The sequence below is a fragment of the Drosophila kikkawai genome, chromosome 2R (assembly GCF_030179895.1).
Source record: "Drosophila kikkawai strain 14028-0561.14 chromosome 2R, DkikHiC1v2, whole genome shotgun sequence".
Lineage (NCBI taxonomy): Eukaryota > Metazoa > Arthropoda > Insecta > Diptera > Drosophilidae > Drosophila > Drosophila kikkawai.
Window position 1 is genome coordinate 9,865,743 of NC_091729.1, and position 25,328 is coordinate 9,891,070.

The following is a 25,328-nucleotide window of genomic DNA, read 5'->3' on the forward strand; positions in this document are numbered from 1 at the left end:
ACTAGACGCGTGCATTACAGAGTTATTGCTGGTCACACTCCACAGCCGGCTGCCTTTCTTTGTTAAGTTTATTTTAATGAAGTTTCTTGTTTCGCTCTTAAAGTGATTGTGGTAGGCCTTCCCAATTAAAAGTCAAACTCTGTGAATAAGTTATTATAAATACATTCATGAGCCGGGCTTACTGAATAGCATCCGTTCCGCGTAAAAAGGGTGGGCGCACAGGTGGTTCGACCCCAAGTAATTTCTTTTCTTGTGTCCAACAAAAACCGGTGATTCCCCGAGTTTGTGCTTCGAAGCAACCCTCCTCGGCATTACGAAATCCAGCAAGCTAGTGATCGGGGGACACGTCAGCAATAACCGGCCCGAACGTCGTCGGTGCCAGTTTGAGAAAACACTCCTCGAGAAAAGGGCACGAATGAAACAGCTTCCGTGCATAATCGAACGATTTTATTTTACAATATTCTTGCATCGCGAAGAGTAAGTATAGCGGACTATAGCAGCTCACCATGGGCGACAGCGGGGACAACATGCAGGCCATCGAAATAAAGGTGGGTTCTTCTTCCTCGTGCCTTCCCTGCGTATTGGATTTCCATCAGCATTGTGCTCCTCCCCACAGCCTCGCGACTATCAATTGCGTCTGGTGGACTACATAACCAAGCATAATGGCATTATCTACTTGCCCACCGGATCCGGCAAGACCTATGTGGCCATCCTGGCCCTCAAGCGCTTCTCGCAGGACATGGATAAGTGAGTTTGGATTAGGCTGCTCTTTGATAAGCCCCCTTGCTGATTTGTTTACTTTTCCCATTTCATCAGAACCATCGAGAATGGCGGAAAGCGGGCCCTCTTCATGTGCAACACCGTGGAGCTGGCTCGCCAGCAGGCAGTGGCCCTGAAACGCCACACCAACTTCAAGGTCGGATTCTATGTGGGCGAGCAGGGCGTCGACGATTGGCCCAGAGGCAAATGGACGGATGAAATTCGCGATAATCAAGTGAGTGACCAGCTAGAGAAATAAGAAAGGAAATGGGGGTTGGGGGAAGCGATGACGTGTCGCAGCTGCATATCGGCACGTTTGGAATACATAAAAGTACACACATACACTACAAATGTATATACATATGCGGTCTTGGTTGCTCGAGGGAAATAGGATCAGCATTTTTACAGCCGCACTCGGAATTGGATTTCAATGAGTTATGAGGCGTCCACTCGCATTTCTCTTTGTTTAATGGAGCTTCTACATAAACTCAAGTACTTTTGGTTTTTAAACTTCCAAAGATCATGTTTTTAGAGTCCAAACAATACATGTATATGTTTCTTATCTGCAAACTAATACTTAATATTTGTAAGAGGTTCAAATGCTTATCACATTTGATGTGGGGGTTGAAATATAGAATCAAAACTGAGGGATAAGCTTGCCTAGAAAAAGACAAATGGATTCTCTAGGCTTTATTGGCTGGAAAAAGAATTGAAAGTTTCTCAGTTTGCATTTCAAACCATATCATATAGCTGCCATACATGTTTGATAAATTTTGAAAAAAAAAAAGTCTAACTTGGCTGTTTTTCAACATTATTGCATCATTTTTGAGATATAGCCATTTTATAATGTTTCAGAATTTTGGTTTTGATTTTATGAAAATCGGACGGCAATATCTTATAGCTAGAAACGATCGGAAAATTAATAGAAAAATTTTAAAACTTCGTTGTTTTTCAACGTATTTTTATCTACTCTGAGATCTGAGCTTCTTTTAATCGGCGTGCCGAAGTTTGCCTTCTTTCTTGTTTCAGCATACTTTACATGTTGTTCTTTACTTATTAACTAAACTTAAAGAGCATACATATTTGCGTTTTCTTTTTAACTCTTTGTATTCTTCGAGTGATGTTAGAAACAAAAGTTAGTTTGTTTTATAAGTTATCAAAACAAAACAAGCCTATTTTTGTGATGTTTTTCATTTAAATATTAATGAATGCACTCAAATATTTCGAAATCAGTTTTAGAATATGCTAGATTCTGTCAAATTCGCTTCTGCTGGTCTTCATCAAGGACACGCCGGAACATAGTGATATATGTATGTTGAAAGCAAAGATTTTAGAGAAGCTTTACATTCCCAGAGAAGCTAGTAATTCCCATAGCCTAATATCTATGCTTACAACCTACATAAAAAGCATACCCTTCAGGACCATAACAATTGAAACTATAACGATTTACCACGTTACTTTTAATAGGTTCTGGTGGGCACCGCCCAGGTGATTCTTGACTTGTTCGCTCAGCGGTACCTGGAACTCGGCTCCGTGAGCATTGTCATAATCGACGAATGTCACCACGGAACTGGCCATCATCCATATCGCGAGTTCATGCGGCTCTTCCTGTGCGTTGGCCAAGGCCAGAAGCTGCCACGCGTTGTGGGCCTCACGGGAGTCCTGATCAAGGGTAATGAAATCAAGCAGGTGGCTAAGATGCTCCAAGAGCTTGAGACGACGTATCGTGGAAAAATCATAACCGTATCCGACTCAAAGGAGATGGAGAACGTGATGCTGTAAGGACCACGGGCTCCTTGATGCGAATCCCTCACGATATTCTCTCTTTTCCCCGCTTTGTAGGTACTCCACCAAGCCCAAAGAGTATCTGCTGACGTATCCTGCGCACATCCACGCCTTCCAGGTTGTGGTCAGAATTAATGAGAATATTGCGAGCTTCTTTAAGTGCTTGGACACAATGAACATTGGCAAGCAGCCGGTGCGCAAGTCCAAGGGATTGCAGGCGCAGCGCGATCCGCACAAGAAGGGAGCTATCAAGACGCTGTTCAACGACTTCCAGTTCCAGATGAAGGAGTATGGTCTATACCCCGCCTCCATAGCCATTGTATCGCTGATTGTCGAGTTCGAAATCAAGAAGCGCCAGGCAGAGACACTCTCCCTGAAAACCATGTACAGAGGCGCCATTGAGGTGTGCGATTATATTCGGCACCTGTTGGATGCCAAGCTGCACGACTTGGTGGATGAGGACAGCTCGGTGGACACGGAGAATGTCATCATGACCTTTTCCGCCCCGAAGGTGCAGAGATTCCTGCAATATCTCAAGAAGACATTCGCCGGCAAGCAGCCAAAGGACATTTGCTGTCTGGTCTTCCTGGAGCGCCGTTACTCCTGCAAGTGCATTCTCGGCATGCTACTGGCCTTCATCAAGGACTCGCCGGAGCTACGCGATGTGTTGGTGCCACAGTTTATGGTGGGCCGCAACTCCATTGCCCAAGATTTCGAGAACGTCCTGGAGCGCAATTTTCAGAAAACGGTGGGTGGCGCCAAGGTCCTTCCATAACATCTTCCAGAAGCTTAGCTATTTTCCTTTCCAGGCCATCCAGCAGTTCCGGGATGGCGAAGCCAACCTAATGGTCTGCTCCAGCGTACTGGAAGAGGGCATCGATGTGCAGGCCTGCAACTATGTGCTCATCTTGGATGCCCTCAAGACCTTTAACATGTACGTGCAGACGAAGGGGCGAGCTCGCTCCAAGGAGGCCCAGTTCGTGCTGTTCGCGTCAGAGGTGGAAACAGCCAAGGTCTCGCAGCAAATTGGCCAGTATCGCGTGGCCCATGCCGAAATTGCCGAGTATCTGAAGGATCGGGTTTTGGACCGAGCCGAACCCCAACTAGACGAGATCACCGAACACTTCCGGGACATAATCCCGCCGTACAAGAACGAGCATGGCGCCCTGCTTCTGCCCAGTAGCGCCCTCATCCTGCTCCATCGCTATTGCCAGAGCCTGCCGTCGGATGCCTTTGGCTTCGTAGTTCCGTGGATCAACTTGCTCGACGACAGCGAGCGCCGTCAGCTCTTCGGCGAGGCTGCGGCTCGAAAGCCCGTGGTCTCCATCACTCTGCCACTCACTTCCAGGCTTAAGGACACGATTTATGTAAGCTACACCTGAAGGGGCGCTGCCACCGAAGTTCTTAAGCTGCTTTCATTTTTTCAGAGCGATCCCATGGACTGCGTGAAATCTGCTAAAGTTTCGGCCGCCTTCAAGGTCTGCAGGCAGCTGTATCAAATGGGAGAACTCAACGAGCGATTCCTGCCCTTCACTCTGAAAGAGCGAATGACCGCCATTGCCGACATCCACTTTGAGCACTGGAAGAAGTACGGCGACGATGGTGAGTGCCTCAAGCAGTGCTCATTCATGTAAGTGAGAGTGAAGCAACATTTCGTTCATTTCAGTGACTGCGGTGGGCCGCAAGGAGGCTACCAAGCTACAAACCTACAAGACCGCCTGTCCGGCGGAGTTCTTCGACGCCCGACCCCGCGTGGGTGAGGTGTGCTACGCCTATGAGATCTGCCTGCAGCCGCGTTTCGAGAAAAACGATTACACGGAACACATGTATCTAAACCTCCAGACGGCCAGCAACTATGCCCTGCTGCTGCGCAAGAAACTGCCCCGTTTGGCGGAGATGCCGCTGTTCAGCAACCAGGGCGAGGTGAGTGTCCGCGTGGCGGAGACTCCCGTGGAGGTGGTCATTCAGAACGAGGAGCAACTGGAGCTACTGCATCAGTTCCACGGCATGCTGTTTCGCGATATTCTAAGGATCTGGCAGCCGTACTTCGTGCTGGACCGACGTGGCAAGGAGAACTCCTTTCTGGTGGTTCCCATATCCGTGCTGAGCGATGGTCAGCGTAAGGGTATCGATTGGCCATTGGTCACAAGGTTCCAGAAGTTGCCCCGCCCGCAGAAGGTCAGTGTGCAGCAGCGCAAGCAGCAGCCAGCCCCCCGGCCCGAGGATTTCGAGGGCAAGATCGTGACTCAGTGGTATGCAAACTACGAGGAGAAGCGCATGTTGGTCACCAAGGTGCACAGGGAGCTCACTCCCTCCAGCTTCATGGAGAAGAACCACCTGGACAAGACCTACTATGAGTTCACCATGTCCAAGTACAGCAACCATATCGGGGACGTGGTGCACCGCGACCAGTTCCTGATCGAGGTAAGGGAAGTCACGGAGCAGCTCAACTTCTACGTCCAAAACCGGGTCAAGACCTCGGCCCAAAGCAAGGCCAGGGCCAAAGTGGTTCTCATACCAGAGCTGTGCTTCAACTTTGCCTTTCCCGGCGACCTCTGGCTGAAGGCCATATTCCTGCCCAGCATTCTGCGGCGCTTGCATTTCCTCCTCCATGCCGAGGCCCTGCGCAGGCGATTCAATGCCCATCTCGGCCTGGACAAACTGCCCATCAACGGAGTGGCTTACAGGCCCAAGGCCCTGGAGATAGATTGGTCGCTCAAGAGAAACGTGGACCCCCTGGGCAATGCCGTGGCCAACGAGGACTTCGAGGAGCCGCGCTCCTTGCTGGAGCCGCTGCCCACAAAGTCCATTGTGACGGAGATGGAGAACCTCAAGATCACCGACTTTGAGAATTCCTGGCAGCAGTACATGGAGCCGAGGGATCTGTCGCGGAACATCATGAACATCTATCCGGTGGAGCTGAGCTACTACTACAACTTCACGCAGGGTCACGTGTCAAAGATCGACGAGATGGAGTTCGCGGACAAGCAGTTCTGGACGGAGACGCAGTTCAAAATGTCCAATAGGAATGTATACGGCACTAGGTCGGCTGCAAAGGCCAACAATGACCTGCCGGCCTTGATGCCCGCCACCTCGACAGCTGTTCCCTGCCCGGAAAGCCGCCTCTCCGTCCTGCAAATCAGCCAGTCCGATGAGAACATTACGCCAGCGGAGCAGGGACAATTTCTGGCTGCCCTCACATCGGCAGCGTGTTCGGATGTCTACGACATGGAGCGCTTGGAACTGCTGGGCGACTCCTTCCTCAAGCTGAGCGCCACGCTTTACCTGACCAGCAAGTATTCGGACTGGAACGAGGGCACCCTCACGCAGGTCAAGTCCAAGCTAGTGTCGAACCGGAACCTGCTGTACTGCCTCAGCGAAACGGACATACCGACGAGGATCAGCAACTCGCTCTTCACTCCGAAGTACACTTGGATACCGCCCAGCGTTAGTCTGCCGCACAACGTGCTGGCGCTGTGGCGAGAGAAGCCGGGTCTGGCGGAACTAGTGGGTCCACACAATCTGCGCGCTTTGGTGCTCAGCGAGGAGGAGTCGCTGGCCAAGGGCAGCTGTGACGAGCTTACCTATCGCAACTTCGTCGAAAGCTGCCAGGGCAACGCGAACAGCCACTACGCTGGCGCCGACTTCTCCGCCGAGGTGAGCTTCTGCGTGGGAGAGACCAAGATCGCCGACAAGGTGGTGGCCGACACCCTGGAGGCGCTGTTGGGCGTGATCGTAAAGAACTACGGACTGCAGCACGGCTTCCGGATGCTGGAATACTTTGGCGTGTGCAAGGCGGATATTGGCAAGCCGCTCTCCCAGCTGCTGGACCTCAGCTTGAGCGGCGACAGGATGCGGGCCAATGTGACCACCACGGAGATCGATGGCTTCCTCATCAACCACACCCATCTGGAGGAGAATCTGGGCTACACGTTCAGGGACCGGGGATATCTGCTGCAGGCCCTCACCCATCCTTCGTATCCCACCAATCGCGTCACCGGCTGCTACCAGGAGCTTGAGTTTGTGGGCGACGCCATCCTGGACTTCCTCATCTCTGCGCACATTTACGAGAACAACGTCAAGATGACCCCGGGCCAGCTCACGGATCTGCGTTCGGCGCTGGTCAACAATACGACCCTGGCCTGCATCTGTGTGCGGCACAAGCTACACTTGTTCATCCTGGCGGAGAATGCATTGCTATCGGAGACGATAGCCAACTTTGTAAGCTTTCAGGAGAGCCAGGGTCATCGGGTGACCAACCATGTGCGCATTCTGCTCGAGGAGAGCGACATTGAGAGCTCTCCCCTGGACTATGAAGATGATGATGAAGAAATGACCGGGATGACGGGAGCTTCGCCAGCTATCACGCAGCATGGAAAAGGGGATGCACCGGCCAAGGGCGAATATAATATGTCACAGAATGTGGATGTGCCGAAAGCCCTGGGCGATGTTCTGGAGGCGCTGATTGCAGCCGTTTACCTCGACTGCCGCGATCTCAACCGCACCTGGCAGGTCATCTACAACCTCTTGGAGCCAGAGATTCAGGAATTCTCGCGCAACGTGCCTATCAATCCGATCCGCCAACTCTACGAGCACAAGCTGGCGAATCCTGTCTTCGGCTCGCCCATCGTCGACCAGGAGAAGGTGATGATGAGCTGCCAGTTCACCTGCATGGAGAAAACCATCAAGGTGTACGGATTCGGCAACAACAGGGATCAGGCCAAGATGGCGGCTGCCAAGCACGCACTCCAAAAGTTGGCCAAATGCGATGCCTAGACGAGTGTGCTCTGAACGCTGTGTTTAACCACGAGGATCTCCATTGCGCTTTCAAAGGATATTTCGGTCTCCGAATGATCCTCTGAAAGCGGAATGAAGGTTATCATAGTTAAATACAAAGTAAAAACAAAGAAAAACATTATTCCTTCTGCAAATCAGTAATATTTTAAATATTTTTTTACCAATTTTCATGCATTTTTCGTAGGCCAGTTTAAAAAACTGTTTCTACATTTTAAATTCATGCAAAACGTAGTTAGGTTCAATATAAAATTTACAAGTTTAGCATCTATTTTTGGTTATTTTAGAAACCAATTCGAATTTTATATATTGATATTTTTTATATAAAAAGTGGTTTACTTGTTCATAACAAACATCCTTTTGCACCCTAGGCTAAATCCCATAAACAAACTTTTTTATATTACATTAAAAAAAACGAAAAACAAACGTTTGTTTTAATGGTTTTGCGTTTTTATTTACCGCGTGCATGCCTTTGAGTTAGATTTACATTCGGCGACGTCGTCAACGACCTAAAGCGCCTCTTATTTACAATAAAAAAATGCCGAGTGCATTCTACTCCGCCCACTCCCATCGAGCCCTTTCCGACTGGCCTGGTGCTTCGAATTACAAACAATAGTAAGTAACAATCGGAGATATCCGTAATCAAGAGAAATCAAGATGGTTAAGAGTACATAGTTTAAAACGAACAGAAGACGCACTATGCGCTTACATTTTGGAATGATTAATCTAGCAAAACGAAATACGAACCTAAAAAAAGGTGCGACACACACACACAAATACGGGGGATACAACTAAGGTGGAATGCGACGAGTGTGGACGCATTCCGGGTTTGAGATAATGTAGAGATTAATTTGCTCGCTCATCGAAGCGCACACTTCACACGCGACAGGTGCAATCCGGTTTGTTAATGCTGCGCTGTCGGGTCTGCAGGTTGCGCAGGGCGGCACCGCCGTACTGAATGCCGCTGCCTATGCGCTCGGGATCCAGCTCCCCCGTCTCAATTTTGGCCAGAATGGTCTTCGAGCACTTGAGGAACGCCTCCTCCACGTTCTCGCCCGTCTTGGCGCTGGTCTCCAAGAAGATGAGCTCTGCGTGGGGCGACGCGTTATCAACACAATACAGAAATGTACGTCTAGCTAACAAACCGTTCTCCTGGGCAAAGGTGCTGGCTTCCAGGAAAGTAACATCGCGCGCCTCCTCCAGGTCCTTCTTGTTTCCCACCAACAGAATCACAATGTTTGGACTGGCCAGGGTGCGAGCATCATTCAGCCAGTTTGTCAGGGCATTGAAGGAGTCCCTCGATGTGGCATCGTAGACGAGGAGGGCCCCGGCAGCGCCTCGATAGTATGACCTCGTCACCGAACGGAATCTCTCCTGCCCGGCCGTGTCCCAGATCTGCAGCTTCACCGATTTCCCACCAACGTTCACGATCCGGGAGCCAAATTCCACGCCAATGGTGTGCGAGCTGTCGTCTTTGACTGGCAAAAATGTTTGTAAATTGAGATTCCTGGATTTGCAGGCTGAAAATGCACCCTGACTTACACTTGCTCTCGATGAAGTGATGCAACAGACAACTCTTGCCACTGCCCGCACTGCCGATGATCAGGAACTTGAACAGGTAATCTAGGTAAGTGCCCCGCACCAGAATTAATTAGAAATAGTCACTAATTAGATATCTCTGTAGTGACAAACCGTATGTTTCCGACATTGTTTTTGTTCGTCTTCTGCGTAGTTTTGGCTTCTTTGTCTGTGTTTATGGGAAGTCCCCAGGCCTGTTTTCGGGCTGGTCGGTCTGCAGGTGCGGATGGGCACCAGAAAGTGCACAGGATGCAATCGAAATCCGCAGTATCCGACGGTGGAAAGCGCGTTTAAACAATTAACAAATCAAAAATTGCGTTAAATGGTCTATTAGAGCTGTAAAAACATCGATGGTACTATCGATATTATCGATAGTGGCTGGGCTGCGCGATACCTCGATTTTTTTTTTCCACCATCGATGTATCGCGTTTTTAATTTATAATCATGTTTTCGTTTATAATTATAATCAATAAAAATAAAATTCATTCATTTAGTCATTTCATTGCTTGGTATTTCATTATAAGTTTTAATGTTCTCGATTTTAGCATCAGAAAGCAAACGATAATGGCTTATAACGACATACGAGAATTTTTAAGTTTTCTAACTAATGAATAAAAAAAAAGTATATAAGTTATTATTTTAGTCAAAATCTTTTAAATTTTTAACCTTTGTGTTTTTATGTGTTTTTAATAGTTTAATAAATTATATGGTTTTTGTCACAGCTGTATTCATACCTCGCAATTAAAAAATTTAAAGCAAATACGCTTAATATACAAAATAAAAAATTAAATACTAATTCGATTGATACTATCGAAAATATCGATGGTTTGGACTATCACTATCGAAAACATCGAGTAGGGGCACTATCGATGTTTTTACAGCTCTATGGTCTATGAATCGTCGTTCAGTAAGGCTGTTGCAGGTTAACGGGAAAAAACCTAGTTTGTGGGTGTGACCAGGTGCGGCTATAAAGGTGATTCATACGGCGATTGGACAGTTGTTTACTTTTAAAATCCTGATAAACAAATTGTTGGAGAACTAATTTCATTCATTATAGGGTCTTCCCACACACCGTCAAAGCGCATCTGGCATCCGTTGAACAAACGGTCCATAAGGTTTTGCCGTTCCGAATTTTCTCAATTGGCCCTGCATCAAAGCGCATCTAAATGTAACGACCGTTTGTTTGGCGATAGTTCTTCGGTGCAACTCTGAAAATTTGACCATCACTACGAAAGTGTATACACACTTGGCGAGAAACAAATGAGATATGGAATTTAAAACGTGGCGCCAAAGCTACAAGCATGCCCAAAATAGATGTTGGCGTTTTTCGGTATATTCTTGCCCCAATATGTCCCCAATTGTTACTATTTAATATAAACCGCCTACCTCTACCTTATTTTAAAGATTTTGGATGCCTATACCACCTATAGACACTTTTCGGTGAATTTGCTCTTTGTTAAAGAAAAATCATTAGAAAAACTAAAATTCCATGTCATTTAATTCATTTAAATTTATTGCGGATAAATTCTGACGCAATCTGTGCCTTTTGCTGTTGTACAACAGCCAAAATAGTTGGTAAATGCTCCATTTCAAATTTGCAACTGCCAATTCGACCGCCTTTGTTTACGTTTTCATGAGCCACAGCTGATCGATCAGCTGTTCGGATGCAGATGCACTTTGATGCAGCTCTGTGGGAACACGAGTTTCGCATCTGCGAAAAATCCCAAACGTTCCTCGCAGATGCGCTGTGTGGGAAGACAGTATTAGTCCAATTAAGATGGGAAAATTAAATTATTACTTTATTTCCCCGTGGCTTAAAGAAAGTTCCTATAATCCCAATAAACAATACAATTTCGAAATAACGTTCTTCCTTGCAGAGAACGGATGGGAGCCATTTATTCTTCTAAATCCAGATGCTCTCGTCACCCAGATTTCCTGCTATATACAAGTTTTATACATTTATCCTAGGAATCCTTTTGTTTTTCGGGAACATAGTCCTGATAGCAATTAATAGGATCCTTTGCTGTGAAAACCGAGTAGGCCAATTTGCTGCCCTTGAAGTTCTGCAAACCCAGAAAAGGTAAATTCCATGAAATAGTACTTCTGATAAGAACTTGGTGCCTACCTTCATGTCGCCGGAAATCAGGGACCACAGGTAAACAAAGACTGCCGGTATTACTGTGCAAAGGACAAACAGCTCGAACGTGTTTAATTCACCGAAAACAGAGACATTCATTGTGATGTATTAAATCGTAAGTACTTTTTTTGGCCAAACGATCTGAATTGTTGATGACAAATTTGTGGTTCTCACTAGAGATGGAAAATCACCGATGTTTGCCGGGAGTTAATACAAAAAAATCGATGAATAATAGAAATTGGAAAAATAAATAAATAAATAACACATTTTTTTCAATTCGGAAAGTTGTTCTGTGTTCGATTTTTAAAGTTAATTAATGGTAATTAAAAAAAATTAATTAGTAAAATATTGACCATTTTTGTGAAGGGTCATACTGCCGTAGTATTTTTTAGTACATTCGAGCCGTACATCTATTGCGAATCTTTCTGTTTTCTGTCCAGGAGAAAAGTAATTTATTCGACGAAAATATGGCTTTCCGCATCCCTTTTGGCAAGAAGCACGCTGAAATCGCGTCGTCCTTGTGAGTATAAATAAGCTACATCGCCTCGTGCATCCTGGAACCACAAGAATTCCTGTGAACGCGGACCGCAGAGCACACATTGCATAACCGCCACATAGAACTCCAAAATAATGTCTCTCACTTTGTAGCATCCGATCTGGAGCTGGATTCGGTGGAGCTGCTGGCCTGGCGGTGCTCTACTACACCGACTGGAAGGTGGTCCTGCAGTATGTGCCCATCTACGGATCCAAATTCGACAAGAGCGAGTAATTTCGACTTGGTCAAGCGCAGACCCCATTTAGCCTCGATGTTTTGCTTGGTGGAATAAATTAAGTTCAAACGACTTTCGTGTGTGTACAAAATGTTTATTACGGGAAAACTCGTATATTACAAATAACATCGTACAAAGGGCCACGAGAACCTGTTAGATTGTTAGTGTTCCTTCAACATACTTTTTCCTTCCTAGCTAACTAGTCGCTAGTGCTTAAGTAACCTGGGCTTAGGACCTACGTTAATAACTAGCCTATTTTGATTAGGGATTGTATAAAAAGTACGGCGAACTGCGCATTCGAGCGGGAGAGGAGTACAAAACTAATTCTTTTTCAAAAAGAGCATTAGGAGATTGCGAATTGGAAGCCCGAATCGACCGGCGACTTAAACTAATTTTGACAAGTAATTTGGAATTTCGCTTAATAAATTCTGGTTTGTCCTGTTGAAAGGCTGCCTATGGATCCGGTTCGACAAAGGAGGCGGGAAAGAGTCCGGTTTTGTGAGTGCGCGCATGCGTGCCCTTGTACCAGCCGTTCTTCTGCTTGCGCTGCACGTAGATTATGTCGCCCACATGCAGCTCCAGTTCGATGTCGCTGTTGGGTGGATACGGCACAATGCACCTGAAGCGACTGCAAATACAGATATTGTCAATTTTTCACCCAACTCCTTAGTATCTCGATGAAAGCTTACCTTTCCCTTGTGCAGTAGGCTGACTTGGTGGTGGCACTGGCCTTGATGGCTGCCTCGGTGATCACATTGCTGCTGGGACACAGCACATGGCCCGCATCCAGGCTATGCGACTTCCGATGGCTGGGTGCAATAATCATATTGGCATGCAACTGCGACTGGCCACCTCCTCCACCTGCAGTCAGCGCCTGCTGCTGTCCGCCTGCTGAGTAGATGGTTGGAGTCACGGAAGAGGCGGGTGCTAGGGGTGGCGGTGAAGCCGCGTTGCTGTACATGCTACGAAAGGTGGCTGCATCTAGGGATTGCCTTGCGCTGCGTTAAATTTCAATAGTTAGTGGGGTTTGTAGCCTCTTGGGAATCTAATCAACGAACCAAATTAACTGCGGACGCTCCTTGTTGCTCTTAATGCGCTGGGATCCGTAGGAGACACTGGTACTGGTGGGTGCCAGCAGCTGCTTGGGCAGAAACGGTTGCTGTTGTCCTGCCGACGGAGTAGCTGCTGCTGTTGTTGTGGGGGTCTCATTAAGTGGCTGACTGTGCTGTAGTTGACTGGGACAGGACCCGGATCTGAAGGAATACAAAATCACACATTAACGTCAAATTGAATATGATATTCTGCCAAGCACTTACCTCACGTGCACTGGATGTAGTTTTGCTGTTGGTTTAGTTGTGTTTTCAAGATTGGGACTGATGGCTTCCTTCGGTGCTTGCTGCAGCGATGCTCCCGGTGATTTGGAACGCGTCTTCATATGCGTTAGACGTCGCATCAGGCCCACTGCCCCGGAGGAACTGCTGCTGCTCGAAGCTGCGGCGGTGGCGGCTGCAACTTCCTGCTTAGGCTCCGACTTTCTGGTGAACAGCGCCTCCACCGGCTTTGTCCACACGGAGGAGCAGCTCGTGGTCGTGGCGTTAGTCTGCTGCTGGCGTGGCGGCAAATCCGGTGGCTGCATGGGCAGCATGTTATTGAGACGCACATCTTGGGCGACCGGTTGCTGTTGTGGGTGCACCTGTTGGGCATCCGTGCTCTGGGGAATGTACTTCCACTGGTGCATTAGCTGCTGCTGGTCGCGGGTGCGCAGGGGCGTCAGGTAGTTGCCCGGAAAGACCCCAGTTATATCCAGCCAGTTTTTGCCCTTAAACCAACCGTCAACACACCGTTCGGTCACAATGTAAACGCATCCCTTCTTGAGTTCCAGCTCGTCTGTTTGTCGCGGCTTGTACGGGAAGAGGGCCAAGTATCCCCACGGCAGAGTGGGCGGCATTTGCTGCTGGACATTAGTCTTCAGCACGCGCGACGACTGCGAGGCGGAGGTGGGCTTGGAAGCCACTTCCTGGCGACTTAGCTCGTGCGGCAGACTGAGGATTTCAGCCGAATGGCGGTTTGTCTGCAGCAAACTCAAAGGAGCTCCTCCTCCGAGCAAGGCATTCAGCGAGTGCCGTTTCTCCTTGGCTCCCTTGTCGCGGAAGCGAACAGATCCCGATCCAGAGGCGACCATATGTTGGGGCGTGTTCGGTAGCGATGCCTGATGATTCGGGCTGCAATTATTCGAGCTGGATGTGGAGCTGGAGTTACTGCTAGCCGGCGTGCTGTTGCTGTTTGAGGATCCCGAGCTGGACTCCGTGACGACTGTGGGATCGATCAGGGGAACCGGAGGGAGCGCACGCTGACCCTGCTGTTGCGGGGGATGGCACGGTGGATGGTTGATCACTCCGCTCTCCAGCAGCTTCTTAGCCGCTGCGTTTAGCTCGACAAATGCTATCGGGAATATGCCGATTGTTTGGCCGATGCGTCCCTCGGCCCAATTGTGATCGACACGGCGCAGGACATGGATGACCGTGCTCTTCTTAAACTCAAGGCATCCCTCTTCATCGTTGGGCCCCATCTTAAAGTCGTACATGGCAATGCACTGCGGCATGGGCAGCGGCACCGACACCTTCACGTAGTTGATAGGGAAGGTTCCCTCCTGGCCATTCGCCTGGCCCACGAACCAGTTGTTGTCGATGCGGTGCTTTAGTAGTATCAAATCCCCCTTCTTGAACTTTAAGTCGCTGGCTTCGCTGGAGGCGAAATCGAAGAGAGCATAGGCGTGGGGGAGTAGGAAGCGGCGCTGCTTCTGGCGTGCCGGCTGAGGTTGTGGCTGCTGCTGTGATGGCGGCTTCTTTTGGACGGGCGTGGCCGTCGATTCCGCAGATGACTGCGATTTCTGCTTTTCCGGCTGAGATTCGGACTCCTCGCTCTTGCTGTCGCCCTTGCCAGTGGCTGCGGACTGTTTCATGCCTACGGACACAGGGTGGGGAAGAACAGAGAAGTGGATAGTTATAGTTATAGTGGTGGCAAAGTAAAAGCAGTTCAATTGCCAATGCCAGTTAGCCGCACTTTCAGCGAAGGCTGAGAGTGCGATTGGTGTGGGCGGCAGCGTTATTACCTTCCAATATTCGCATCAGCAAAACGTTTGGTGGGAGCTCGTCAATTCTCACCGAGACCAGAATGCGGCATTCCGGACAGCGCAGTTTGTGCTGGCTGGCCACAATGTCCTGCAACAAAGAATTTGCATTAGTTCCCAGGGAAAACCCATTGCATTCCATTACACTCACCTGCAAGCACTTGCGACAGAAGGTGTGCTGGCAGGGCAGCACTTTCGAGGTGGTGTCCAGCCGCTCCAGGCAGACGGAGCACTCCAACAGGTCGTTTAGCGTGTGCGCGTCCATCGCGATCACTTGTGCAAAGCGAAGCAAAAGCTCGACTCAAGGATGGTCACTATTTGAATTTCGTGCAGGGCAACATTCCAAAACGCCACTCATACACGCAAGCAGGCACACGCACACCAACACACTAGAACTGGCAATTCCAAGTCGCGCTTGGGAAATATGAATCTATTATTCGAATGGGTTGCAACTAATCACTACAGTTAGGCTTAAATGCTCTGATTCACATTATCACTTTGCTGGGCTAAGCAGCGTATTTAGACTATTTTTTTAAGTTTATTAAGTATAGCCGAAGCTCGTGGCCATTATGCTAAGCGGATATGTATGCACACGGATATAAACCAGCTTCTTGGGCACAGTTCGGGTCACACAGTTGTGGCCAGGGGAAAAAAATTAACAGCTTTTCAAGGCTCACGACTGCCACAATAATGGGACAAATAGAACCACAACATCTGTTGTCAAATTTGCATTTTTTTTTTTTTTGCCACTTTTATCTTGCTCTTAAGGCTATTTATTTAATTTATAAAATTGTTCAAATCCCCTCCTAAACTTATGTTTCGTGCTGTTTTGATTTTAGTGTGACCTGTTCTCGCGGTAGAGATTTTCCGCCAGCGCATTCTTAGCCAGTGCTGCTAGTCGACGAAAACAGTGTTGGGTAAAACGAAATCCCTTTTGTTTTTTATTTCAACCAAAACACGTGTGTCTTGGCCTGAAAGTGCCGTAAAATTAAATTTTAATATATTTAAAAGGCAAGCGGCGCAATCAAGCCACCATGCCGAAGGTACGCAGCACCCCGGGCAAGCCCCGGACGCAGGGATTCAACCACTCCAACCACTCGATGAACCCGGAGCGTTCCAAGGAGGGACTCAAAGGGGTCGCCCACCCCCGTACCAAGGGCACGATCAAGCGGCTGCAGATGTACCGTAACTTCAAGGCCAAGCGCGATCGCACGGGAAAGATCCTCACGCCGGCCCCCTTCCAGGTGAGTTCCTTTCAACAGGTGGCATTGCAATTATTTGTCCCTGGGTTGAAATCTGTGTTTATGATTTTGATAACAAATCTACTGACAAGAATAGTGTTCAAGAACATTGTTTATTATAAAGCAAATACTTTACATATTCATATGCTTTAAAATTAATTTGAGAAACCCAGTTCATTTGGTTATTTAGTGTCTTTTAAATATGCTTAGTTGGCACGCCTCATCATTTTTAAACAGTTTTGTTTACAGAGATCTTGTTACTTTTGGTAGCAAGTTATGAAATTCAATCTCATTCGTAGATTAGGGAAATAAAAACTTAAGATAAGCGAAATGCTGTTCAGATTCAGGATTCCAATAATCGCAGCTAATATTCAATTTGGAAAAACGGCACTGCCGTAGATCTTTCGCACGTCGGCAGGATGAGCCCGTTTCATGCAGATAGGGCACTGACGCGAACGACGCAGAGCCGTGCGGATGCAACTGTTCCCAAAGAGATGACCGCAGCGCAGCGACACCAGACGATGGCCGCCCTCAGCCTGCCACTGGGACATGCAGATAGGGCATGAGGTGTCCTCGGTCATCCCATTTAGCTTGTCATTTAGTCCATTCAGCTCCTCGCTTAGGTCGTCAATGCTGTCCGCGCTCATGACATCATTAACCGCAAGCTCGTCTAACAAGGCCAAGCGGTCGCTCTCCAGTTCTTGAATAATTAACTGCATTGACTTCTCCTGCTCCTGAAACTTTTCCTGAATGGTCGCATAGTTGGACATTTCCTGTTGCAGCTGCAGTAGAATGCCCTCGCGCTCCCGGTTGAACTGCTCCATATGGATGTTGTGGCGCTCCGGCTGCCGGTTGCGCCCGGAGTTCTCCTGTTGCAGCTCCTCCACCAAATCGTTCATTTTCTGAGCATTCTGCTTCATCTGCTGCGATAGTGGAGCTTCGCCGGAGGAAGAGCTTCCGCGCTTCATGTTCTGCGACGATGTTGGCCTTTGGGACATTGTAAATCTACCTCTTTGTGATGCAGTTCTTCCCCTTTCTAAAACACGTGTGCGAACTTTAGTCTTTGTGCATTCAATTACACAAAACGCAATAAAATGGCAGAGTTGGCAGCCCGGTACATTAATCGGGGATCGACTGCAACGCAATAAGCTCGACTATCGCGATAGTATCGATGCGAATATCAATGGCGGTAATATTTGAATAAATTATAACAATGTCCTGTTTGTTAGTGAAAAATTAAGGTAATAGAAATATAATAGAAATCCAAGACAAACCTTTGAAAGTCGATGCTCTTGCTTCTAAAAACCAGTGAATATTGAGGTACAGTTCAGTGAATACTCTGTACAACTTTCTCAAAATGTCCTTCAAAGCTATACTAAAATTCATGTACATGTATTTTTTAGGGGCGCCTACCGGCTGGAACAATGGCTAGAGTGGAGCCCACACCCAAATGGTTCAGCAATTCCCGCGTCATCTCACAAACGGCACTGCAAAAGTTCCAGGATGAGATCGGCAAGGCTGTCAAGGATCCCTATCAGGTGATCATGAAGCCATCGCAGTTGCCAGTGACACTGCTGAACGAGGCCGCCAAATACAAGAGGGTTCATCTGCTGGACACCGAGAGCTTTGACAGCACATTTGGACCGAAGAAGCAGCGCAAGCGAGTCAGCCTTAAAGTGCGAGACCTGGAGGACCTGAGCAAAGCCGCGGATGAGCAACATGAAAAATACGACTCCGCCAAGGATCTGGATCTGATTCGGGAGGACACCGGCGAAAAGAAAGCTGTGCGAGATTGGGTATTCGGCGCCGGGCAGAGCAAGCGCATTTGGAACGAGCTGCACAAGGTGGTAGATGCGTCCGATGTGCTGCTCCAGGTCCTCGATGCTCGCGATCCCATGGGCACGCGCTCCAAGTACATTGAGGAGTTTCTGCGCAAGGAAAAGCCGCACAAGCATCTGTTCTTCATCCTTAACAAGGTGGACCTGGTGCCTGTGTGGGTTACCCAGCGATGGGTGGCCATCCTAAGTGCCGAGTATCCGACCATAGCCTTCCATGCATCCCTCCAGCATCCCTTTGGCAAGGGTGAGTAAATCCAATGAGAAATCTCTGAAAGATATTCAATCATCCTATCCCTTTGTAGGTGCTCTCATCAACCTGTTTCGCCAGCTCGGCAAGCTGCATCTGGACAAGAAGCAGATCAGCGTGGGCTTCATTGGCTATCCCAATGTGGGCAAATCCTCGGTGATCAATGCTCTGCGCTCCAAGAAGGTCTGCAACGTGGCTCCAATTGCCGGCGAGACCAAGGTGTGGCAGTATATCACGCTGATGAAGCGCATATTCCTCATCGATTGCCCCGGTGTGGTGTATCCGTCGGCGGAAACGGACACGGAGAAGGTGCTGAAGGGTGTGGTGCGTGTGGAGCTGGTAACCAATCCCGAGGACTATGTGGACACCCTACTCCAACGCGTGCGACCTGAATACATTTCGAAAAACTACAAAATCGAGCACTGGAACACGTCAAAGCACTTCCTGGAGCAGCTGGCCCAGAAGTCGGGCAAACTCCTGAAGGGAGGTGAGCCGGATGTCACGCAATCTGCTCGCATGGTGCTCAACGATTGGCAGCGCGGCAAGCTGCCGTTCTACGTCCCGCCAGAGGGATTCGCCGTTCCCAAATCCCAGGAGGGCAAGCAGACAGAGGTTGCGCCTGAAGATCCCAATGACGATGCCAAGTCCGAGGCGCCAACCTTTGTCAGCGAGTCGGTGAAGAAGGCACGCGAGTTCAAGCAGATTCAGGACTTCCGCAAGATTCGCGTAGGTCTTGAGTACGAGCAACAGGACGTGAAGGAGCTGGACCACATCGACTTGGAGCTCCTGGAGCAGCAGAAGGCCGAGCGCGCGGCCCGCAAGAAGGCACGCCTCCACAACCTTGGCGAAGAGGAGGAAGAGTCTAGCGATGGAGCCGACGATTTTTACTCGGAGGACGAGTACAACGAGGACCTGCAGCGCGTGGTGCACAAGAAGGCCAAGGCGAAGAAGACCCAGGCGCTGGCCATCACGTCATCCGGAAAATTCCGCATAGCCAAAATGCAGCCGGGAGATTCGGACGACGCTGGCAACAGCTCCGATGACGACGGCCCCAGCACCTCGAGGGCACCCCGGCTGACGGCCAAGCAGAAACGAGCCCTGGAGCGCAGCCAGAAGCGCAAGAAGATCGGCAGCAACTTCTACGAGATGACGAACGTGAAAAACCGCAATCGAAACAAAAAGAAGGACGCGTAACACACCACCTACGTTTACACTCTAGGCTATATTCTGTTGCAAGGAAAGAAAAACTACATATAAGAATCCAAGTAAACTGTTTGATCCTACTCGGCGCACTGATCTTTCTTCTTCAGTATCTTGCGGCCGCACAGATCTGTGCGGGTGCACGATGCGTGGTCGTCATCGTCCGTGCTGGCCTCCGAGTCGCTGGACTCCGTGTAGGATCCTATGCCCGGCAGCAGACCGATGCACTTTAATGCGCCTGTATTATATTTGTCTGTGATCAGCGTATTGGGCGTCGATGTGGGTGCAGTCTTCTCGGGTTCCTTTGCCTCATCCTCGGCTGTCTTGGCCAACTTGCTGGTGGTGGGCAGTTCGCCATTCTTTCGCTTGATGCCCTGGCCAAGTAACGACTTCTGAGTGCTGCGTCCAACAACGGCAGCTCCTGCGGATTTGGCCGTTGTCTTAAGCTCCGCCTGCAGTTTCTGTGGGTTCCAGATGATTGATTCGGTGGTATAAATGTGTTTAGTTATTATTACTTATGGGCTTTACCTTGTCCACGCTCTCCTCCTGCAGCTTTTCAACGCGATTGCGAAAGTCCCTTAGTTCCAGCTCCTCATCTCGCATTTGTTGACGCTCCGCGTTCATTTTGCGGGCATCGACCAGTTCTAGATACTGCACCTCGTCATCGTCTAGCCCGCGTATCAGGTTCTCTGAATATTGAATGTGTTTTATGGACCGGCTAATTGCAGTGTTTTGATCACCTACTCAGCTTGTGAGCCTCCTCGTACTCCATGTCCTTCTTATCCTTATTCTCTTTGAGGCGTTCGTACAATGAGCGTGCGTCGTAGGGCTCCTCGGGTCGTTCGACTGGATCTTCCGGTTGACGTACACGCTCCCATTCCTCCTGACGTCTCTGCCTTTGCTCGGCAGCCTCAGCTTCAGTCACAAAGCCAGAACTCATGTTTTATTTCACAAATTACTTTTTGCCAGGCCAGACCACGTTAAAAGTTTTCCAACACTCCGAAAACAGCTGAACAGCTGCCTACTTGAGATTTTCCAACACTCGAATAGAACAGAAAATTTTGTTTGTGTGCCATCCAAGTGCTGGAAAACGTTGAAGGGAATTCAAAATAAACAAGAAAGGAAGCTAACTTCGGCACGCCAAAGTTTGTATACCCTTGCAGATTGGTTTCGATGTTTATATTATAGATTTAAATGCTGAAAACACTCACAAAACAGAGTTTCATTAAATTTTACCTATACCTATTATGTTTACAGTTTGACAGTTTCAGTTTTACATTCCCAGTCTTACATATTGTATACATTTACCGATCGCTTCTATGGCAGCTATACGTCTCAAGCTATAAATAAATGCAAAAAAAAAAAATCGAAAAAAAAGTTGCCAATGAGAAGACCCCCTTAATATTTACGCAAAATTTTTAAACAAATTTTAAAGAAATATTGGAAGAAAAAAATTTGTGCCATTTATTGTGATAATTTCGGCGGGAAATAAACATTTTAGGGATGACAGATCTCAACCCGATGGCAGTGGAGGACGGTGATCGGATCTTGGCTCCGGGCTAGTTAAAACCCTGCAGCAGGCGTAAATAAGTAAAATATTTATAAATGCAATTTAAATATTTAAATGTAATTGATGGAACACACAAATATGAATCAATAAAAGATGGTGAAATCAATGTGCAATTTTTTTGTGAAGGCGGCATTTATCTGGGATCGTTTGGAGAAAAATCTAATTATTTTGAAAGCAAAATCTAAATTTTTAAATTTGTTTTCTGAATTTTAAACATTTTTTTCGGATCAATTCTTCTAAATTTTTAAACAATTGTTCTAAATTTTAAAAATATTTCTGAATTTAAAAATTTTTTTTCTAAATTTTTAACATTTTTAGATTTTTTATATTTATTTACGAATTTTTTTAGAATTAAACAAATTTTTTTAAAATATTTTAACTGCCAAATTTGAATTTGAATTTAACGACGATCAGTTTCAGTGTGCCCAGGTGCAGCTGTAAGATAACACCTAAATTTGGATTCAAAAGGTTTGAGTCTCCGCTAACTTGCGCCGGCTCCTAAATGGTTTTGAACTTGGACATTTTATAACAGCTTATACCAGTTTTCAGCTTCTTGCTGCTGATTTCTGTTCGCCTGTTACCCCAATTTGGGAAACGGGCAATTTGCTTGGAAATTTTCGGAAATTTTGATGGGCTGCTGGTGGGATGTTGTTGTAAGAAGGTTGTTGTTGCCATAAGCTATTGTTGCCGGCAACAAATAGGTATAAATGCATAAAATGAAATATAACATTTTATACCAATTATTATTTTTGCCCAAATGTTTTTATAACAGTTTATACCAGTTTTCAGTTGCTTGCTGCTGATTTCTGTTCGCCTGTTACCCCTGTTTGGAAAGCGGCCAATTTGAATGAAAAGTTTTGCTCACTTGCATCAGTGATGCTCATCTGCATCAGTGATGCTCTATTGGGACAAAATGCATCTCTAACTGCCAGTGTTGCTCAACTAGCTATTTTTCATTACTGGTACAAAATGGCAACTCTCTAGCTGCCAGTGATGCTGATCTAGCAATTTTGCAATATTTGATGTTTTTTCCATTGTTCACCGCAAGAATGCCCTTCTATTGAGCGATTTATTTTGATCATTTTTGGGAAAAAAAACCTCATTTTCATTTCATTTCATTTTCAATGATCATAACTCAGCCAAAAACGCATGAAATTCAATTCGGAAAGCGGTTTTGAGTTCGTTTTTCTAAGCTTAATAAAACTGCATACTCAGTTTTATTGAAATACTTACCTGTCATTTTTATACCCTTGCAGGGTATTATAATTTCAGTCAGAAGTTTGCAACGCAGTGAAGGAGACGTTTCCGACCCTATAAAGTATATATATTCTTGATCAGCATTAACATGCGAATCTTTCTAGACATGTCAGGAAGAAATCGATTTTTTTTGCTATATTTGGGAAATTTTATAAGGGGTTACATCATTAAAATTTTTAATTTTGATAAAAAATTGAATTTTCAAAATTTTTAAATGAAGTATGCAGATTTATTAACTGCAGAAAATCTAGCACAGAACAGTTTTCCGATTTAAAATTTATGCTCTTTTGGCCGAGTTATAATATTTTTAATTTTAAAAAAAATCAAGAAGTTTTTTAATATAAAAAATCCGATTTTATAATACAAAATAATATTTTTCTAAGTCAAGGAGTCATTTCCGACCCCATAAACCATATATATTCTTGATCAGCATCAACAGGGGAATCTTTCTAGACATGTCCGGAAGAAATCGATTTTTTTTGCCATTTTTGCGAAATTTGATAAGGGGTTACATCATTAAAATTAGCAAAAATGGCCAAAAATTTTGATTTCTTAAAATTTTAAATTTGGTATGCAGTTTTTTTAAATTAATAAAAACTAACACAAAACTGCTTTCCGAATCGAAATTAATGCATTTTTGGCTTAGTTATGATATATTTTAATTGTTACCTGCAAGGGTATACAAACATTGGCTGGCCAAAGTTAGCTTTCTTTCTTGTTATATAATTTTTTGAACAAAAATGAACAAGAAACTAAGCTTTTGCTATTATTTTTAAAATTTTGGTATACATTTTATGAAAACCGGACAACTGTCATATAGCTGCCATAGAAGCGATCGGTAGATGTAGAGAAAATGTAAAACTAGGAAAAACTGTCAAACTGCTTTGTGTGTGTTTTCAGCATTTTATTAATGTTATGAATAAATATACAACTTTTATATATTTTCTTTTATTTTTTATTTTTAATTATTTAACCAGAATGTCTCGATTCTTAGTGATCCAATTGCAATCTGCAAGGGTATACGAACTTCGGCGTGTCGAAGTTAGCTTCCTTTCTTGTTTTCCTATTTATTTCTCGATCGTTCCTATGGCAGCTATATCATATAGTCGTCCGATTTTCATAACATTTTTATCGAAATTCTGAAATAATATAAAATGGCCATATCTAAAAAATGGTGCAAAAATTTTGAAAAGCAGCAAAGTTATAATTTTTTTTTCTAAAAATATATCGAACATTTGTATGGCAGCTATATGATATAGTCGTCCGATCCGGCCCGTTCCGACATATATAGCAGTGAGAGCATATAGAAGACTATATGCAAAGTTTTATTCAGATAGCTTTAAAACTGAGGGACTAGTTTGCGTAGAAACAGACAGACGGACAGACAGACAGACGGACATGGCTAGATCGACTCGGCTGTTGATGCTGATCAAGAATATATATACTTTATAGGGTCGGAAAGGTCTCCTTTACTGACTGAAATTATAATACCCTGCAAGGGTATAAAAAAGGAGTGGATTTAATTTTATATCTACAATGATTTTTGGTAAAGTGTTGACCCCTTTGAGCTCGTCATTGTTTAGCCTGATCAGCAGACTGTTGTGTATAATTTATTTTATAACAACGTATAATTTCGAAAAATCATATAATTTCCAATTAGGTAAAACTCCCATTCTGCACTAAGATTCCAATTAGAACTGCTTTCTCAAACTGGGACAACCAGGGATAGATTTGATTTTTTATTTAAACCTTTTTCTCTAAAATGTTGCTCCTTTTTAAAGCAGCATTGTTTAGCCTCTTCAGTTTTGCGATATTTTGAGGCCTTAATCTTTGCCTTATTTGTCTTGGCTGTTTCGATATACACCCACTTTTGCGCTGGAGTCATTTCCCGCCACTTTCTGCCAGCAATTTTGGCTACGGAAGTCGGCTTCAGGTTGAGAACGCCTCGCTTTTTAAGATTCTTTCGAAATTCACAAAGGAAAACGAAATAGGGATTTACAGACCCGTTCGGGCTTCTACAGTTAGACCTCTGGCAGTACTTTTCAGACGACATTTTCCCAATAAACCGGAAATTTCCAATATATTTATAAAAATACAATTCAATTTACATGAAAGTCGCTGCTACATAGCTTTATTTTTGTCGAATATCTCAATACGAAACATTTATATAGGTATAGACAGGATGTTTGCTAGTTTCTCCAATAAAGAGCTACAGGATTAGCAAAATACACGATATTATATACTATACACAGATGTGCAGGCATTTAGCTCAAGACGGTTCCCCTTCTCATTGTTTACTCGTTCATCAATTCTCGCCCGGATCCATTGTATACATATATATTCAGTTTATAGACATAATTGAGGTCGGAGCACACACTTACAACGAACATCAAATAGGTTACACGACACGACACGGCCTGGCGGCTATGATCTCTGGAATCTGCGCCGCATTTGAGTATACTTTATGGGATAATACTGCTAGGAACGGGGGGTTCTGGTCACTGCAGACCTACACCCTACAGGATGCTGCAGGAGCTCTTCTCGCGGAAGGGATTCACCTTCTGGGTGAAGCCGCTGAGCAGGCAGTCCTCCTCCTCGTTCTCCAGCATGTACTTCATCATGAGGGAGCAGGCCTCGGACACGGGCATCCTCTCGATTCCCACCTCGCGTCGCAGCTGCGAGTTGATGGAGCGCTGCTGTTGCAGGTTTGCAGCCATTATGTCCAGGACAGCTGTCTCGGCGAGACCTATGGTGGATGCTGGTATGGTAATACTGCCGCCGGATACTTGGGAGCTGCAATATTTCACCCAAAATGTTTATTATTTTCCTCGATTTGCTGCCAGTCAGTCGGTGAGCTTTACCTTACGCAGATATTTCTTGGAGGGGCGCTGAAAAATCAATATTTACAAAAGTGTGGCCGCGTACGGAATGGTAATTCGATTTTCCGGCTTTTCTGTGGATTTTCCTAAAGCTTTTTCAAAGGTTCAAGGGGTGGAAAAAAGCTTGAACGAAGTTTGATCAA

The 25,328-nt window shown here is 46.1% G+C and overlaps 10 protein-coding genes across 10 annotated transcripts; 3 read left to right on the plus strand and 7 right to left on the minus strand.

The window, feature by feature from the left end:
• The first annotated feature begins 58 nt into the window (after window positions 1-58).
• Dcr-2 (Endoribonuclease Dcr-2) lies at window positions 59-7,776 on the plus strand. The gene is made up of 8 exons (XM_017171870.3): window positions 59-548; window positions 617-747; window positions 817-994; window positions 2,227-2,537; window positions 2,602-3,292; window positions 3,354-3,911; window positions 3,972-4,146; window positions 4,211-7,776. Exons 1-8 carry the CDS (start codon window positions 507-509, stop codon window positions 7,318-7,320), a joined length of 5,196 nt encoding a protein of 1,731 aa, XP_017027359.1. The 5' UTR covers window positions 59-506; the 3' UTR covers window positions 7,321-7,776.
• On the minus strand, window positions 7,767-9,269 carry Rab4 (RAS oncogene family member Rab4). Its single transcript, XM_017171872.3, has 4 exons — window positions 9,031-9,269; window positions 8,881-8,961; window positions 8,484-8,816; window positions 7,767-8,426 (listed from the first exon to the last, which is right to left on the minus strand). Exons 1-4 carry the CDS (start codon window positions 9,044-9,046, stop codon window positions 8,215-8,217), a joined length of 642 nt encoding a protein of 213 aa, XP_017027361.1. The 5' UTR covers window positions 9,047-9,269; the 3' UTR covers window positions 7,767-8,214.
• A 1,498-nt stretch (window positions 9,270-10,767) lies between these two features.
• On the minus strand, window positions 10,768-11,236 carry LOC108078202 (uncharacterized). The gene is made up of 2 exons (XM_017171886.3): window positions 11,042-11,236; window positions 10,768-10,979 (listed from the first exon to the last, which is right to left on the minus strand). Exons 1-2 carry the CDS (start codon window positions 11,150-11,152, stop codon window positions 10,881-10,883), a joined length of 210 nt encoding a protein of 69 aa, XP_017027375.1. The 5' UTR covers window positions 11,153-11,236; the 3' UTR covers window positions 10,768-10,880.
• A 189-nt stretch (window positions 11,237-11,425) lies between these two features.
• Window positions 11,426-11,895, plus strand: UQCR-6.4 (Ubiquinol-cytochrome c reductase 6.4 kDa subunit). Its single transcript, XM_017171887.3, has 2 exons — window positions 11,426-11,573; window positions 11,702-11,895. Exons 1-2 carry the CDS (start codon window positions 11,521-11,523, stop codon window positions 11,820-11,822), a joined length of 174 nt encoding a protein of 57 aa, XP_017027376.1. The 5' UTR covers window positions 11,426-11,520; the 3' UTR covers window positions 11,823-11,895.
• An 85-nt stretch (window positions 11,896-11,980) lies between these two features.
• POSH (Plenty of SH3s) lies at window positions 11,981-15,759 on the minus strand. Its single transcript, XM_017171885.3, has 6 exons — window positions 15,105-15,759; window positions 14,936-15,044; window positions 13,140-14,787; window positions 12,882-13,076; window positions 12,513-12,821; window positions 11,981-12,451 (listed from the first exon to the last, which is right to left on the minus strand). The coding sequence occupies exons 1-6, from the start codon at window positions 15,216-15,218 to the stop codon at window positions 12,277-12,279; spliced, it is 2,550 nt and encodes an 849-aa protein (XP_017027374.1). The 5' UTR covers window positions 15,219-15,759; the 3' UTR covers window positions 11,981-12,276.
• A 123-nt stretch (window positions 15,760-15,882) lies between these two features.
• Ns2 (nucleostemin 2) lies at window positions 15,883-19,562 on the plus strand. Its single transcript, XM_017171879.3, has 3 exons — window positions 15,883-16,197; window positions 17,598-18,276; window positions 18,335-19,562. Exons 1-3 carry the CDS (start codon window positions 15,988-15,990, stop codon window positions 19,471-19,473), a joined length of 2,028 nt encoding a protein of 675 aa, XP_017027368.1. The 5' UTR covers window positions 15,883-15,987; the 3' UTR covers window positions 19,474-19,562.
• On the minus strand, window positions 16,289-17,412 carry LOC108078200 (E3 ubiquitin-protein ligase RFWD3-like). Its single transcript, XM_017171884.3, has one exon. It carries the CDS (start codon window positions 17,190-17,192, stop codon window positions 16,566-16,568), a length of 627 nt encoding a protein of 208 aa, XP_017027373.1. The 5' UTR covers window positions 17,193-17,412; the 3' UTR covers window positions 16,289-16,565.
• Window positions 19,483-20,521, minus strand: LOC108078199 (PSME3-interacting protein). Its single transcript, XM_017171880.2, has 3 exons — window positions 20,224-20,521; window positions 20,008-20,168; window positions 19,483-19,940 (listed from the first exon to the last, which is right to left on the minus strand). Exons 1-3 carry the CDS (start codon window positions 20,417-20,419, stop codon window positions 19,560-19,562), a joined length of 738 nt encoding a protein of 245 aa, XP_017027369.1. The 5' UTR covers window positions 20,420-20,521; the 3' UTR covers window positions 19,483-19,559.
• A 3,369-nt stretch (window positions 20,522-23,890) lies between these two features.
• On the minus strand, window positions 23,891-24,809 carry LOC121502896 (uncharacterized). Its single transcript, XM_041776959.2, has one exon. It carries the CDS (start codon window positions 24,357-24,359, stop codon window positions 24,012-24,014), a length of 348 nt encoding a protein of 115 aa, XP_041632893.1. The 5' UTR covers window positions 24,360-24,809; the 3' UTR covers window positions 23,891-24,011.
• Window positions 24,410-25,312, minus strand: LOC108078003 (guanine nucleotide-binding protein subunit gamma-1). The gene is made up of 2 exons (XM_017171556.3): window positions 25,168-25,312; window positions 24,410-25,099 (listed from the first exon to the last, which is right to left on the minus strand). Exon 2 carries the CDS (start codon window positions 25,021-25,023, stop codon window positions 24,823-24,825), a length of 201 nt encoding a protein of 66 aa, XP_017027045.1. The 5' UTR covers window positions 25,024-25,099; window positions 25,168-25,312; the 3' UTR covers window positions 24,410-24,822.
• Between the last annotated feature and the right edge of the window lie 16 nt (window positions 25,313-25,328).

Coding starts and splice junctions, on each gene's coding strand:
- Ns2 (XM_017171879.3), top strand. CDS start 15,988: ATGCCGAAGGTACGCAGCACCCCGGGCAAGCCCCGGACGCAGGGATTC. Junction 16,198..17,597: donor TCACGCCGGCCCCCTTCCAG/GTGAGTTCCTTT, acceptor TGTATTTTTTAG/GGGCGCCTACCGGCTGGAAC. Junction 18,277..18,334: donor CCAGCATCCCTTTGGCAAGG/GTGAGTAAATCC, acceptor ATCCCTTTGTAG/GTGCTCTCATCAACCTGTTT.
- LOC108078199 (XM_017171880.2), bottom strand. CDS start 20,419: ATGAGTTCTGGCTTTGTGACTGAAGCTGAGGCTGCCGAGCAAAGGCAG. Junction 20,169..20,223: donor CGAGGAGGCTCACAAGCTGA/GTAGGTGATCAA, acceptor TTCAATATTCAG/AGAACCTGATACGCGGGCTA. Junction 19,941..20,007: donor AGGAGGAGAGCGTGGACAAG/GTAAAGCCCATA, acceptor TGGAACCCACAG/AAACTGCAGGCGGAGCTTAA.
- LOC108078200 (XM_017171884.3), bottom strand. CDS start 17,192: ATGTCCCAAAGGCCAACATCGTCGCAGAACATGAAGCGCGGAAGCTCT.
- UQCR-6.4 (XM_017171887.3), top strand. CDS start 11,521: ATGGCTTTCCGCATCCCTTTTGGCAAGAAGCACGCTGAAATCGCGTCG. Junction 11,574..11,701: donor GCTGAAATCGCGTCGTCCTT/GTGAGTATAAAT, acceptor CTCACTTTGTAG/CATCCGATCTGGAGCTGGAT.
- LOC121502896 (XM_041776959.2), bottom strand. CDS start 24,359: ATGTCGTCTGAAAAGTACTGCCAGAGGTCTAACTGTAGAAGCCCGAAC.
- LOC108078202 (XM_017171886.3), bottom strand. CDS start 11,152: ATGAATGTCTCTGTTTTCGGTGAATTAAACACGTTCGAGCTGTTTGTC. Junction 10,980..11,041: donor TGATTTCCGGCGACATGAAG/GTAGGCACCAAG, acceptor CTGGGTTTGCAG/AACTTCAAGGGCAGCAAATT.
- LOC108078003 (XM_017171556.3), bottom strand. CDS start 25,023: ATGGCTGCAAACCTGCAACAGCAGCGCTCCATCAACTCGCAGCTGCGA.
- POSH (XM_017171885.3), bottom strand. CDS start 15,218: ATGGACGCGCACACGCTAAACGACCTGTTGGAGTGCTCCGTCTGCCTG. Junction 15,045..15,104: donor TCTGTCGCAAGTGCTTGCAG/GTGAGTGTAATG, acceptor TCTTTGTTGCAG/GACATTGTGGCCAGCCAGCA. Junction 12,452..12,512: donor GCCTACTGCACAAGGGAAAG/GTAAGCTTTCAT, acceptor CTGTATTTGCAG/TCGCTTCAGGTGCATTGTGC.
- Dcr-2 (XM_017171870.3), top strand. CDS start 507: ATGGGCGACAGCGGGGACAACATGCAGGCCATCGAAATAAAG. Junction 549..616: donor TGCAGGCCATCGAAATAAAG/GTGGGTTCTTCT, acceptor TCCTCCCCACAG/CCTCGCGACTATCAATTGCG. Junction 995..2,226: donor ATGAAATTCGCGATAATCAA/GTGAGTGACCAG, acceptor TACTTTTAATAG/GTTCTGGTGGGCACCGCCCA.
- Rab4 (XM_017171872.3), bottom strand. Junction 8,817..8,880: donor TCACTTCATCGAGAGCAAGT/GTAAGTCAGGGT, acceptor CATTTTTGCCAG/TCAAAGACGACAGCTCGCAC. Junction 8,427..8,483: donor CACCTTTGCCCAGGAGAACG/GTTTGTTAGCTA, acceptor CGCCCCACGCAG/AGCTCATCTTCTTGGAGACC.